Raw genomic sequence first — 13,978 nt, forward strand, 5'->3', positions numbered from 1 at the left:
TGGCTAGAATAGATAGCGGATGTCATGTCGCGCATGCCTAAACATTGGAAACCCCACACAAGTGACCACATTTTGGAAACTACTCCCCTCAATGTACTTATCTAGAGGTGTGGTGACCAGCTAGCCACACTGCGAGACTCGGAACAGAAGGGGCGCTATTTGACTTTTGGAGAACAATTCTCATACAAGTTTGCAGACTCTACATACCAAGCTTCTAAGTTCCAGAAGAGCAAAATTCCCCTCAAGTGACCCAATTTTGGTAATTACACCACTCTCAGAATTTATAGGAAAGTACAGACAAACAAGACCTGGGGACGCTGAAGTTTAGCAAGCAGTGAAGGACCTACGGTCATGTGACTGCAAGGGGCGGGGCTTAGCGTCCTGCTTCCAGAGATCGGCAGGGCACAACTACAGGAATGCTCAGAGTCAGGCAAAACGGAGGTCATACACAGAGATAGCAGTAAAGTACCAGGGATGAGACAGAACGGATAGTCGGGGCCAAGCAGGGGTCAATACCAAAGAGACATAAAAGGTACCAAGCAGAATCCAACAAGCAATATCCAGAGAACAGACCGAGTCGTACACAAAGTATCAGGCAACCAGAACACAGCGCAAACACACTCAGGGGTCAACACAACTCTGCCAAGGGCGAAAGTAAAACTGAAGGGGATGGGAGCTTCCTAAGGCTATAAGAAGCTTTCCCAGAACCAATGAGAGGCCACCCTAATAAGCCCCAGGTGTGCAGGTAAGTGTCTGCACTGAGATCAAAACATTAACCCCAGAAGTGCAGGTCCCCCAGCACTGGTATCATGACAGGAGCATTTGGTATTGCAGAAGTCACTGGATTTCTTTTAGGGGGTGAGGAGCCATCTCGCTTTTTCAGAGCTTTTGTGTTACCAATAAGGTGAAAGTCCCCTATATTTCCATCGACAGATGACGGACCTGGGTGGGGACTTGCTTTTATTGTGGATTGATTAGAAGCTTTTATTGGGCACATTCAACATAAAATTTTGGATCACATTTATCCTATGCTCTACGCTGAGCACTTACATCGGAGTTTCCATCTATATCTCCGAATGACGTGATTCAGATAAAACCCTCAACGTGTCCAGTCACTATAATGAGGCAGCAGAATTATTTTGGACTTCGTCTAGCTTCTGTTCAGCAGTGTCCGTCTTTTCAAAAGTGCACAAAACTGTGGCAGACCGCGCTCTTATGCAAGCTTAAAAAGACAGACACTGATGTATCATAGGTCAGATGGCATCCATTGTCACCATCTGCCTCATTATAGGGAATCTTCTGTCGGGGTTTCCGTCTGAATCATGCATTTCAGAGATTTACATGGAAACCTTGATGCAAATGCTCAGGATAGAGCGCAGGATAAATGTGAGCCGAACTCTATTGCGATTTTTGGGAGGCAAAAATGAGCAAATCTATAGTAGGTAAAGAATTGGTTTTATTTGCACCAGCATTGCAATGCTTTATACCTTTATACCTGTCAGTGCTGTACTGACAGAAGCCACTTAGTCCATGCTCTGCGTGTAATCTAACAGGCTTTCTGTAGATTGGGCCCTCGCAATGACGTCATGGGCCCCCTCCATTTCTCAGCCTCTTAAATGCTGTGATCGATATCGATGGCGGCATTTAAGGGGTTAAAGTTGGTGGGTTGTGGGCTGGCAGTGAGAGCTGTCAGCTGTCATGTTAGCTGAACTTCTGGCTGCGATCGTGCAGGCACAGCTCATGTGCCCTCACAATCGCCATGATGTATCTATAGCTCATTGGTTGAGAACTCCTGCTCCCCCACGACTTATAGGCATGTCAAAAATCGTGAAGGGGTTAATTGCTGCTGTAACAAAATGGATTGCACAGGATGACAAGGGAGAAAAAAATTGTCCCACTTTTCTTCATGAAACGCTGCACAATTTTTTACATGTTCATGTGAACCTACCCTAAAGCTGAGCTGTTACAGTATTTCTGTATTTGTAAAAGTTTAATCTATCAAAATCCAAAATTATTTTACCCCTTGAAGAGAGGGCGATTTTTAGTTTTTGCGCTTTTGTTTCTTTCTTTTTCTTCCAAGAACCATAACTGTTTTATATTTCCACCCACATAGTCATGTGCGGGACCATGGGCGTACTCAGGATCAAAATTAGAGTGGGGGGGGGGGCAAGCCATGGTCGTTCAGGTTATAACATTTTAGAACGAAAAAGGTGAATGAAACTGCTCCATACAGTATAAGCCCCATACCTGTATATACATCATCATCAGCCCACTAAGCTCAGCTCCTGTATATACATCATCACCAGCCCATTAAGCCCAACACCTGTATATACATCAACAGCCTCAGCCCACTAAGCCCAGCACCTGTATATACATCATCACCAGCCCCAGCCCACTAAGCCCAGCACCACCTGTACATACATCATCACCAGCCCCAGCCCACTAAGTCCAGCACCTGTATATACATCATCACCGACCCCAGCCCACTGAGCCCAGCACCACCTGTATATACATGGGTTGGACAAAATAATGGAAACACCTGGAAACATCAACAAAAGTTAGTTTAATATGGTGTAGGTCCTCCTTTTGCGGCGATTACAGCCTCAATTATCCGAGGTATGGATTCATACAAGGTGTGAATTGTTTCCAAAGGAATTGTAGCCCATTCTTCAGTTAAAACACTCTCCAGTTCTTTGAGCAACGATGGCGGTGGAAATCGACGTCAAACTTGAATCTCTAAAATCGACCATAAATGCTCAATAATGATGAGATCTGGGGATTGTGGGGGCCAGATGAGATGCTCAACTTCATTACAATGTTCCTCGTGCCATGCTTTAACGATTCTAGCTGTATGAATTGGTGCATTAACATCCTGAAAGCTGGCGTTCCCCTCCGGGAACAGTGCTTGAACCATAGGATGCACTTGGTCGCCCAAAATGCCACGAAATAGTACCCCAGATCATCACAGAACCTCCGCCATGTTTTACGGTTGGGAGATGGCAGTCTGGATAGAGTGCTTCTTTCGGCTGTCTCCAAACGTACACTCGGCCGGAGGTCGGAAATAGGGTAAACGATGATTCGTCTGAGAATATCACATGTTTCCACTGCTCGAGGGACCAATTCCGGAGGTTTCTACACCACTCTAGATGCTTGGACACATTTGTCATTGAGAGCAGCGGTTTTCGAATTGCAGCTCTTCCGTGGAATCCAGATTTGTGCAGCTCCTGACGAACAGTTTTCGTGGAAACTGGGTTCTGTAGGTTTTCATTGAGCTCAGCAGTGATTTTCGGAGCCGTGGTCTTGCGATCCTCTCTCACAATTCGCTTTAGAGTCCGACAGTCTCTCTCAGTCAACTTCGACTTTCGGCCGGACCTGTGCTTTGCTGCGGACGTTTTTCCTTCTCTTTCAAACGCAGTCATTACTTTAGAGACAGTACCTCTTGACACGCCAAGCATTCGGGCACTTTCTGTTACACTAGCGCCTGCCATACGAGCACCAACAATTTGGCCTCTTTGAAAATCCGAGAGGTCTGCCATTGGTATCAGGTTTTCATCAATGTTCTTACAATTCTGCAAAACAAACAGTTAATTTACATACACATATCACATAACACAAATAATCAACTACAAAACATTACCATATGTCAAGGTTTGCATGTTTATAACATGTTCGAAGATTATGATGCCAAAACATTAGGTGTTTCCATTATTTTGTCCAACCCCTGTACATCAGCCCAGCCACAACCAGCCCCCAGCCCCTGTGTATACATCAGCCCAAGCCCCCAGCACCTGTATATACATCAGACCATCCAGCCCCCAGCCCCTGTATATACATCTGCCCAGCCACAGCCAGCCCGTATATAAATCTGCCCAGCCCAGTCAGCCCCTGTATCAGGCCAGCCACAGCCAGCACCAGCCCCTGTGTATACATCAGCCCAAGCCCCCAGCCCCTGTGTATACATTAGCCCAGCCAGCCCCTGTATATACATCAGCTCATCCACAGCCAACCCCCAGCCCCTGTATACATCAGCCCAACCAGCCCCCAGCCCCTGTATACATCAGCGAAGCCCCAGGCCCCAGCTCAGCACCTGTCCTGTAGCGATTACCTCAGGAACGCACTGGTACGCTCCTCTGGATGCCTGAGTTGAGACCGTCACCAGATCATGATATGTTCAGGTTCAGCGGCGAGCTGCAGCCAGGGGCGGGAGACGGGGAGAGCAGAGCGCTCTCTCTCCACCCACAAAGAACGTACTGATGTTCAACATCAGGCGTTCAACATCAGGCGTTCTTAACTCCCTATGTACAGGGCACCCTGGCCACTGTGCGCACCTGTAAAGCCGATGTGCCCGAAGATTTAAAGGGCCGGCGGCAGCAAAAAACAGGTGGGCAGGCATCATGATAGGTGTGTGGCGTGTCACTGCTTCTAGGGGGTGGGCAGCTCCCCCCCCAGCCCCACGGTGGGTACGGCCATGTGCGGAACGAGTTGTACTTTTGAATGACACCATTTAAATTACCATGTAATGTACTGTAAAATGGAAAAAAGTTCCTAGTCAGGTTAAATTGTGACAAGCTTTTCATTTTGCAGTTGATGGGGCTGTGCAAGGCCTTATTTTTTTACAGAGCAAGCTAATGTTTTTCTACATACCATTTTGGGATAAATAAGTTGTTAAGTATAAAAATAGGTTACATGCCTGTGCATAGAGAGACTGAGAAACAGACAGAGATTCAGGCAAGACATCAAAACATCCAAAGGACCAGAGACAGGACAGCAGTCAATATATCATGGCTCTATCACGAGGGACACGGATCTATCATTCTACAGGAAACAACCTAGGGGACCTCGGGCCCGGTTGGAAGAATACAGATCTGTTCCATTGACCATCACTGACCCATGGATATGTTTGGAGAAAGCCACGATTGGGACCCACCAGTCGCCTGGCTCCATGGAGATGTTCGTAGAAGCCAGGTTGACCTCAGGTCAACTGGCCCTGTACCTGAATGGACTGTCCTCTTCCTACCTAAGCTTGTCCCTACCTCCTCTCTGTGTGTGTGCCACAGGCGGGGTAGGCGACCCTGGGAGCTCTGAACTCAAAGCTGCCATTATCCCGACAAGTCAGCGGACGGGTGAGACTCTGTAATGTGCAAAATCTTGGGGTATTTTGCTGGGACTGTTCTGTGTTATCTGCCTGTTTTGTGGTTCAATAAAGCATTACCACACTGTTTTACCCTCACCCTGTGTTGTCTGAATAGTGTTATGCCAACGTTAAAGGGAATCTGTCACCCCATTTTTGCCCCATAAGCTGGGGCCACCGCCATCAGGGGCTTATCTACAGCATTCTGTAATGCTGTAGCTAACCCCCCATGAAATCTGAAAGATAAGAAAAAAAAAGAGTTAGATTATACTCACTCCGGCGTTCGGTCCGGTCCTCCCATCTTCATACGATGATGCCGTCCTCCTTGCCTCTCCTTCGGCTCCTGTGCACGCGTACTTTATCTGCCCTGTTGAGGGCAGAGTAAAGTACTGCAGTGCGCAGGCGCCGGGAAAGGTCAGAGAGGTCCGGCGTCTGCGCACTGCAGTACTCTGCTCTGCCACCAACGGGGCAGATAAAGTACTCGTGCGCAGGAGCCGAGGGAGAAGCAAGGAGGACGACATCATAGTATGAAGATGGGAGGCGCTGGACAGGACGGCGACACCCATTGGACTGGATCGAAGGCCGGGGTGAGTATAATATAATTCTTTTTTCTTATCTTTCAGGTTTCATCAGGGGCTTATCAACAGCATTACAGAATGCTGTAGATAAGCCCCTGATGGCGATGGCCCCAGCTTATGGGGCAAAAATGGGGCGACTGATTCCCTTTAAAGGGAGAGCGGGCGTTCAGCGGGACGATCCCTGGTCTATGCGGTTCCGGCTAGAGGACCTGGGCGCCCGCTGCCCCCCCGTGTGTCCACAGTTATTACAATTGACCACGGCGCCCAATTAATGCTGACGTCACTGGCCCCGCCTTCGGGCAAATCGAACATTAAGCCGGAGCCCTGACTTCCTCTTTATGTTTGATTAGACGGAGGCTTGATGCTATCACGATGGGGGCAGGCTTTGCAGCGTTGAGAATCTCTCCCCACATGTGCTCACCCACCTATCCACTCTCTCTTTCCCCATGTGCTGACTTCTCCTGTCTGTGCTCTCTTCTTTGACCTGTCTACCCCATGTGCTATCCCCCTTGTCTGCTGTCTCTCTCCTTCCTCTGTTGTGTTCTCCCCTCATGTGCTGTCCCATTTGAGCTGTCTCTCCCCTGTGCTCTGTCTCTCTCACCCTGTGTCTGACTGTGTACAGAACATACCACAGCTCCTGGGCAGTGGAGGAAGCAAAAGACAATACTGACATTACAGCAGGAGATCGCAGAGGATACATTTTGTGAGGTAAAATATTGTTTAAAAACAGTCAGTGAAATATTTTACCTCACAAAATGAATCCTCTGTGATCCCCTGCGGTAATGTCAGTATTGTCTTTTGGTTCCTCCCCTGACCAAGAGATGTGGTATGCTCCGTACACGGTCAGACACAGAACATTTTTAAAATGACCTTTCGTTAGTGGGAAAACCCCTTTAATGTGACCGGCTTCCTCTGCCTGTAGACACGTCGCGCATCTGCCGCTGGGATCAGCCAAATGATTCACTGCGCCTGCAAAGAATTCGCACAGGCGCAGTGCGACGTTGTTCTGCTGGTGGTACCGCGCAAGAGGCTGCATGAGTGTGTGAGAGTGAGTCTGACTGACTGTGTGAGTGACTGTGTGTGAGCGAGTGTGTGGTGCGTTCGGCGTATAGAGTGTGTATGTGGTGTGATGATGTTCCGCTGGTGGTACCGCGCAACAGGTTGGTACCAGCAGCAGTTTCCATATAGAGGCACCCATCAATTTTGTGTCCCAATATAGAGGTGGGTGAACTTCCTCCACTTGGAATTCTGGGATAAGGTGACATCCGGACAGAACAGGAAATGAAAACATTACATGGCAATTATATATTACTAGATGGTGGCCCGATTATAACGCATCAGTATTCTAGAGGCTCTCTCTCTCCCCGCGCCGCAGATCTCCTGACGAATGCGCTGATAAGCCCCCGGTCGGACCTGAAAGATAAGAAAAATTAAGTTTTTTTATACTCACCTTGGGGGCGGTCCGATCCGATGGGTGTCACAGGTGCGGGTCTGGCGGCTCCCATCTTCTTGTGATGCCGCCTTCCTGCTTGCTTCATCACTCCCCGACATCGCGCTCCTGCGGTGCACAGGCGCTGGTAACGGTCAGAGAGGCCCAGCTCCTGCGCACTGCAGTAGTTTGCTCTGCCCTCAACAGGGCTGATCAGTACGCCTGCGCAGGAGCGTGAAGCAATGAAGCAGGAGAGCGTCGATCATATGAAGATGGGAGGCGCCGAACCCGAACTTGCACGACCCATCGGACCGGACCGCTCCCCCCCCCCGGGGTGAGTATAATAAAACTTATTTTTCTTATCTTTCAGGTTGGATTGGGGGCTTATCTACAGCATTGTAGATAAGCCCTGAAAGGCGGTGTCCGCATCTTATAGCGGCCAAAACTGCTGACAGGTGCACTTTAATAAAGTAGAGCTCCCTCCCTGCTGAGGCTTTCTATGAGTATACTCAGTCAGTCAGTGCCGGGATTTATAGGCACTTTCACCTCAGGTAAGTAAGCTATAAACTTTACAGCCGGGCTCACGTTCCGACGCGGTCACCCTGCACAAGTGTCCACACTCCACAGGCGTGTCTGCGGAGGCGGGAAGCGCCTTTTCTATGTCTCGCCGAGTACTTTCCTGTCAGCCAGTGCCTTCAGCCAATCCGGTGTTAATAAGGAGCAGTGGGCGGGGTTTGTGCTTCTCAAGCCGGTGACGTCGTTTCTTGTGCACAGTTCCGGGTTCTGGGGAGTAACCGCTGTGTGTGGAGAGGCGCTGACTGCGGGGCGGCTTCAGGTACTGTGCGCCGAGCTGTGACAGGTGCAGGTGGCTGTGGTCACTACAGCTGGAGCCGCTGCTAGAAGACGCCATTAATGCTGCGCCTCTTGACACAGCCTTGCAATGTCTTCCTATGCTGGTGGTCACAGATAAGGCTGTGGTAGAGCAGAGGCGTGGTGCCATGGCAAGTGTCCGGGCACGGAGAAGTAGCCTGGTGCTGTGTATGGGCCAGCACTTAGCATAGTGTATAGTGGGCACCTAGAGTATGGAGGGCACAGAGTCTGCACCTTGCCAATGGGCCCATCCTGTTTCTTGGCTGGAGCCTGGTGACAGCTTATTATTGTAATATCTATTTCTATAGAGCCAACATATGCCGCAGCTACTACTCGGCAGTGACTTGTCCTTTTGTGCTGCGCATTGAAGTGATTATTGATAGCATTTTGGGGTAGATACAGAGTTTTCTTCACTTTTTATTGCATTTTGAGGTGGAAATGCAGCAATCGGAAAATGGCAATTCTGCATTTTTAATTTTTTGGATTTTTTTTTATTTTTTAAAAGTTCATGGGAGTATCGTAATGTCACGACGACCAATGGCACCCCGTGATCACGTGGCAGGAATGACTCGCTTACGGCTGGAGTGTGTTAAAGGGAATCTGTCACCCCTTTTTTGAGATATCGTATAATGATATTCAATTGTGTGTCACATAAGGATTCTCTTAGTACTTTTGCTTTCCCCTGACCCTGCACCTTTCATGCATAAATATCTTTTTTATATCGGTTCAGATGTATGTAAGCTGCCGCCGTCCGGTCCGCTGGGCGGGGCCTATTCACCTGCTCCCCCTCCCTTTCTTGCTCTACACATTTCTTCTTGTGTAGAGTAAGGGAGGGGGGGAGCAGTTGAATAAGCCCCGCCCATCGTACCGGACAGCGGCAGCTTACATACATCTGAACCGATATAAAAAAGGTATTTATGCATGAAAGGTGCGGGGTCAGGGGGAAGCAAAAGTACTAAGAGAATCCTTATGTGACACACAATTGAATGATATCATTATATGATATCTCAAAAAGGGGTGACAGATTCCCTTTAAATCCTGCTGCCAGAGATTCACAGTGGGATTTAACAGGTTAACAGTCATGGCTGGAGCTCTGATCCCCTCACGGGTGTTAAAGGCAGCTGTCATGTGTAGGGAAAGATTATGGCTCAGCGTCAGAGCCTGCATCAAAGTCAGGGACAAGACATGACGTATATATGTTATGTCTTGAAGAGGTTAACCCCTTAATGACCACCAATATGTATTAAAACAGCTTTCATCAAGGGGCCTAAGGGTACGTGCACACGCTGCGGATTCTGCTGCGGATTTAGCAAAATCTGCAGGTAAATCCGGAGGTCAAAAGACCTGCGGATTGGCCTGCGGTTGATCATCTCTACAATGGAGGAGATGGTAAACCGCAGCGGAATCCACAGAAAGAATTGATATGTCAATTCTTTCTGCGGATTAGAAACCGCAGCAAATCCGCGCAGAAAAATCTGCACCGTCTGCACTGCGGTTTCCATTTCCCATAGGATGTTATGGTACTGTACACCCTGCAGGACCAAAACCGCTGCGGATCCGCAGCAGAATTCGCAGCGTGTGCACACACCCTTATTCAATCATCACTGTTTTTAAACGTCGATCGGGAATAGGGTAATAGCGTGCCGTCCGGAGGTAGCAATTCCCTCGGGTGTCAGCTGTACTGGACAGCTTAGACCCTGCGGTATTAACCCCGTCCGGTTTTTCGACCAATTGGGGCCGATTAACCCCTTCACCCTGAAGCCTGTTTTCACCTTCCTGACCAGGCCAATTTTTACCATTCTGACCTCTTTATGAGGTCATCTCTGCAATGCTTCAACAGATCCCGCTGATTCTGAGATTGTTTCTAGTGACGTATTGTACTTTATGATAATGGTAAATTTTCTTTGACATGACTTGTGTTTTTGTTAAAGAAATGGAAATTTGGCGAATATTTTGAGAATATTGCAATTTTAAAGTTTTAATTTTTATACCCTAAATTCAGAGAGTCATATTGCACAAAATAGTTAATATATAACCAGGGCTGTGGAGTCGGAGTCGGAGCTCATTTTGGTGGAGTCGGAGTTGGAGTCGGTATAAAATGGACCGACTCCGACTCCTAAAATATATAATAAATTGGGCACAGTAGTTCAATGCAGGATGTGCTGAATATTTTTTCATAGGAGTTTGGGAAAGTTATGAAATGTCCTATAAATGGCTGTTCTATTCCTGTTCTAAGGCTACATTCACACACAGCGTTTTTCCTGTGTTTTTTGAGGATACGTTTTTCAGCTGCAAAAGTTGATCATCTTTTTAAAAAACTGCATCACCTGAAAGGTTTTTGAGCTCATAGATAATGTTTTCAATAGCAAAAACAGATTAGAAATCTGCTCTATCTATCCATTTATCCATATCTGTCTATCCATATCGTATCTGTACCAAAAAGAATGAAAACCGGGTAGTACACCAATATATATTCTGTTCTATCTAAATATCTTGATTATTGGATCATAAAAATGATTAAATGTCTGAGGTTCACATTGTACTACAATAAATTTTTCACTTAAATATAAGCAATATGTGTGGGAGTCGGAGGTGGAGTCGGAGTTGGAGTCGGTGTAAGGGAAATTGAGGAGTCGGAGTCGCAGGTTTGGCTTACCGACTCCACAGCCCTGTATATAACATTTCCCACATGTCTGCTTTACCGCAGCACAATTTTAGAAACATATATTATTTTTTTTTCTTTAGACCTCACTTTTTTTTTTACTTTCGCAAGGGTATCAGGAGAAAATGGACCATATATTTTGTTGTGCAATTTCTCCTGATTATGCCGATAACCCATATGTGGGGGAAATCTACTGTTTGGGCGCACGACAGGGCTCGGAAGGGAAGGAGCACCATTTGACTTTTTTGGGTACATTGTAGCAGCTTGGACTATGGGTAATTATGTTCACCTTTTAATTAACACATATCTTGTACTTTTATTGCTGATATATATTTCTTACTAATGATCAGCTATGGTGTGCAAAGAAACTTTTCTGCTCTCTAGGCTCCCAATTGATTTTTCTATATCATGTTTGATATTCTTTTCATGAACTTCTTGGATTCTTTCTCGAGACCAATAACCCAGTTCAGTGCTGTAGGATGTATTTACGTCCTTATTTACTTGCATTTTGCATTTCTCCCTGGTCTATTTAAAGCACATTTTGCTCCTATTTATTAATTCGAGGATCTCATTGCAAGCTCCTATGTATCTGTTGTAATTGCTGGATATAATTTATCCTCCTGCTCAGTGTCAGTTTGTTTTTTCATTTTTTTGTCCTGTGTGATGTCTTTCTCTTTTTTAAATGTTATAGGGCAGCACGGTGGCTCAGTGGTTAGGCTGCAGCGCTGGGGTCCTGGGTTCGAATCCCACCAAGGACAACATCTGCAAGGAGTTTGTATGTTCTCCCCGTGTTTGCGTGGGTTTCCTCCGGGTTCTCCGGTTTCCTCCCACACTCCAAAGACATACTGATAGGGAATTTAGATTGTGAGCCCCATCGGGGACAGTGATGAAAATGTGTGCAAACTGTAAAGCGCTGCGGAATATGTTAGCGCTATATAAAAATAAAGATTATTATTATTATTATTATTATTTAAGACACGGTTCAATAAAATTTTATATGAATTTATTGGAGGACTTTTTTTTTTTTGTATTGGTTTTTCCTGATTTCACGGTCCTCCGTGTTTACAATGTGGGGCATTTTTTTGTGTACCACTATATGTCAGATCGCTGATCTGACACTTTGCACTGTTTAATATCAGATCAGCAATCTGAGAAGCAGGGAAGGAGGCTTGACGGTGCCTGTTCTCAGCGGGCACTCACAAGTCACCTCCCTGCAGGACCTGGAAGCAGGGCTGTGGAGTCGGTAAGCCACAGTTGCGACTCCGACTCCTGGATTTTATCAGGCTCCGACTCCGGCTCCGACTCCTTCATAAATGGCCAATTCATAACAACAAATTTACTGTTGTAAAATATTAAACATCGTGCTTATTCAGTTTCTCACCATCATATAAGTAATCAGACCACTTAGAGTAAAAACTACATTTATTAGAATACAATTAGAATATAGCAAATAACTTTTATAAACTTTTCTAAACTGTAAGTAAATATGCAATAAACACTTTCATGCAGTTAATAAGAAGAAATCTATAAATTTGTCCTCAGAAAAAGTATTGCCTCTGTCAGATCCTCCTTCATGGATGCCCTCAAATCTGATCTAATTATTTTGAGAGCAGAGAACAACCTCTCTACACTAACTTGTGTTGGTGGCAAAGCAGTAACCACTCGAGCAACATCTCTGACAATGTCAGGATACAGAGGAATCGCTTGTTGCACTGTTATTTCTGATGAACGGTCAAATTTCTCAATTTCTTTTAGTGCACATGAAAAATTCTGCTGAAATGTACTGGCTGTGTTCCTTGATGGGGATGACTCTTCTATGCGGGAACGCTTTGCACGGTCCTTGTGATCCAAATATTTTTCTAAATTAAATTCTTCATCAGTTGATGATGAGGGTGAAGATGTGGCAGGATGACCAAATTCTTCTTGTTCCTCCTGACTGTTCTGCAACCCTTTCATCCTTACTGCTATTTCAAACAGAGCTTCTTTTCCTTTACTTAGCTGTTGATCATCTAGAAGAATCCGATGCATTGGGTCTACATAAACAGCTGCCAAAAGAATGTTATTTTGTAATAGTAGCTCCTCTCTCCGTTTCATTGATGTAGCAATGCCACTTGCAATTAACCCTCCTCTTTGGGACAGGCGAAACATCAGGTTCTTCCACTCCTTTAAGAAAATACCTGGAGTTAAGTCCTCTGCTTGTAATTTTTTAGTCACTGTAAATGGGTGCTCTAGCAATTTTTCCAGCTCAGTCACCTGATTCCACTGACTTTCATTTAGCGTCAGTTGAGGGTTAGCCATGTCTACAAGAAAGGTTTTCAGTTCAACCAAGCGCTGAATCATTAAGTAAGTACTGCCCCATCGTGTGGCTTGATCAATAATTGCCCCTTTTCCAGCACGTCTCTTCAAAATTGAGTCAACTTTAGGGGTTCTGGCAACAGTAGCCAATTTTCTCACCTTGCCAATCAGTGCAGCAGCATGTCCTTCTTGCAGACTGTCTCATAGCCAGCTGTAGCGTATGCACAACACAGCGCATGTGATGAATGAAAGAACATATTGACACAGTTTCAACAAGATCATCTAAACTATCATGTTGCTGTTCATCTGAAGCAACTTCAGTTTGCTCCTCAGTTACAATACTGTGTTCCTCTATTTCAAACATTTCTGTGTCTGTGGACCCAGAATGTTCTTCTAGCTGCTGGTCACCATCATTACTCTCATTCATTAGCTTAATAGTACTTATCATATTTGAAGCATTGTCAGTTACGACAGAAAGAACTTGCTCTTTTTTAAGTTCATAGTCTTGCAGAACCTTTTCCACCAAGACCTGGAGAAACTCACTGGTGTGATGAGCTTTGGTGTCTTTTACTGCCAATGTCTTGGTAACTATTTCATTTTTGTCACAAACAAATCGGACATTGATGGCAAAATAGTTCACTCTGTGACGTGTGCAGGCATCCATTTTAAGAAACAGAAAGCGTCCCTTGAGAGTTTTTTTTAAGTTCTTCCTTTTGTTTAAAAGCTTCTTCGATTACTAATTTTCTAATACTCTCTCTCTCCAGAGAAACACCAAGCTTGCGGGCCATTTCCCCATTCAGACACATAAAAGCTGGTCGTGAAAATAATGAAATAGGCACACTATCCTTTACAACAAGCTCTATGATCTGTTTTTTAAATGTATCTACTGTCATTGTCACAGTAACTTTGTCACTGACAAAATATCTTGCAACTGATGGCTGCAAAGTTCTCTGCTTCTTTGTTTGGCTGGAAGAGCTGGGCACTGGTTCATTGGTTTGGATGCAGTCTTTCTC

The 13,978-nt window shown here is 45.8% G+C and overlaps 1 protein-coding gene across 5 annotated transcripts in view; it reads left to right on the forward strand.

The window, feature by feature from the left end:
- The first annotated feature begins 7,598 nt into the window (after positions 1 to 7,598).
- The window catches only part of LOC141099141 (C4b-binding protein alpha chain-like), a 243,872-nt gene continuing 237,492 nt past the window's right edge, over positions 7,599 to 13,978 (forward strand). For 3 of the 5 annotated variants that reach the window (XM_073587276.1, XM_073587279.1, XM_073587281.1), the window contains exon 1: positions 7,599 to 7,689. In XM_073587276.1, the coding sequence (XP_073443377.1) occupies positions 7,638 to 7,689 (52 nt within the window). In that variant the 5' untranslated portion in view covers positions 7,599 to 7,637. Of the gene's footprint in view, positions 7,690 to 7,817; positions 7,974 to 8,896; positions 8,920 to 13,978 lie in introns of those variants that run through there. The other 2 variants (XM_073587277.1, XM_073587278.1) reach the window with 2 other exon arrangements.

This window comes from Dendrobates tinctorius, unplaced genomic scaffold (assembly GCF_039654945.1).
Source record: "Dendrobates tinctorius isolate UK_male_01 unplaced genomic scaffold, ASM3965494v1 ptg000098l, whole genome shotgun sequence".
Lineage (NCBI taxonomy): Eukaryota > Metazoa > Chordata > Amphibia > Anura > Dendrobatidae > Dendrobates > Dendrobates tinctorius.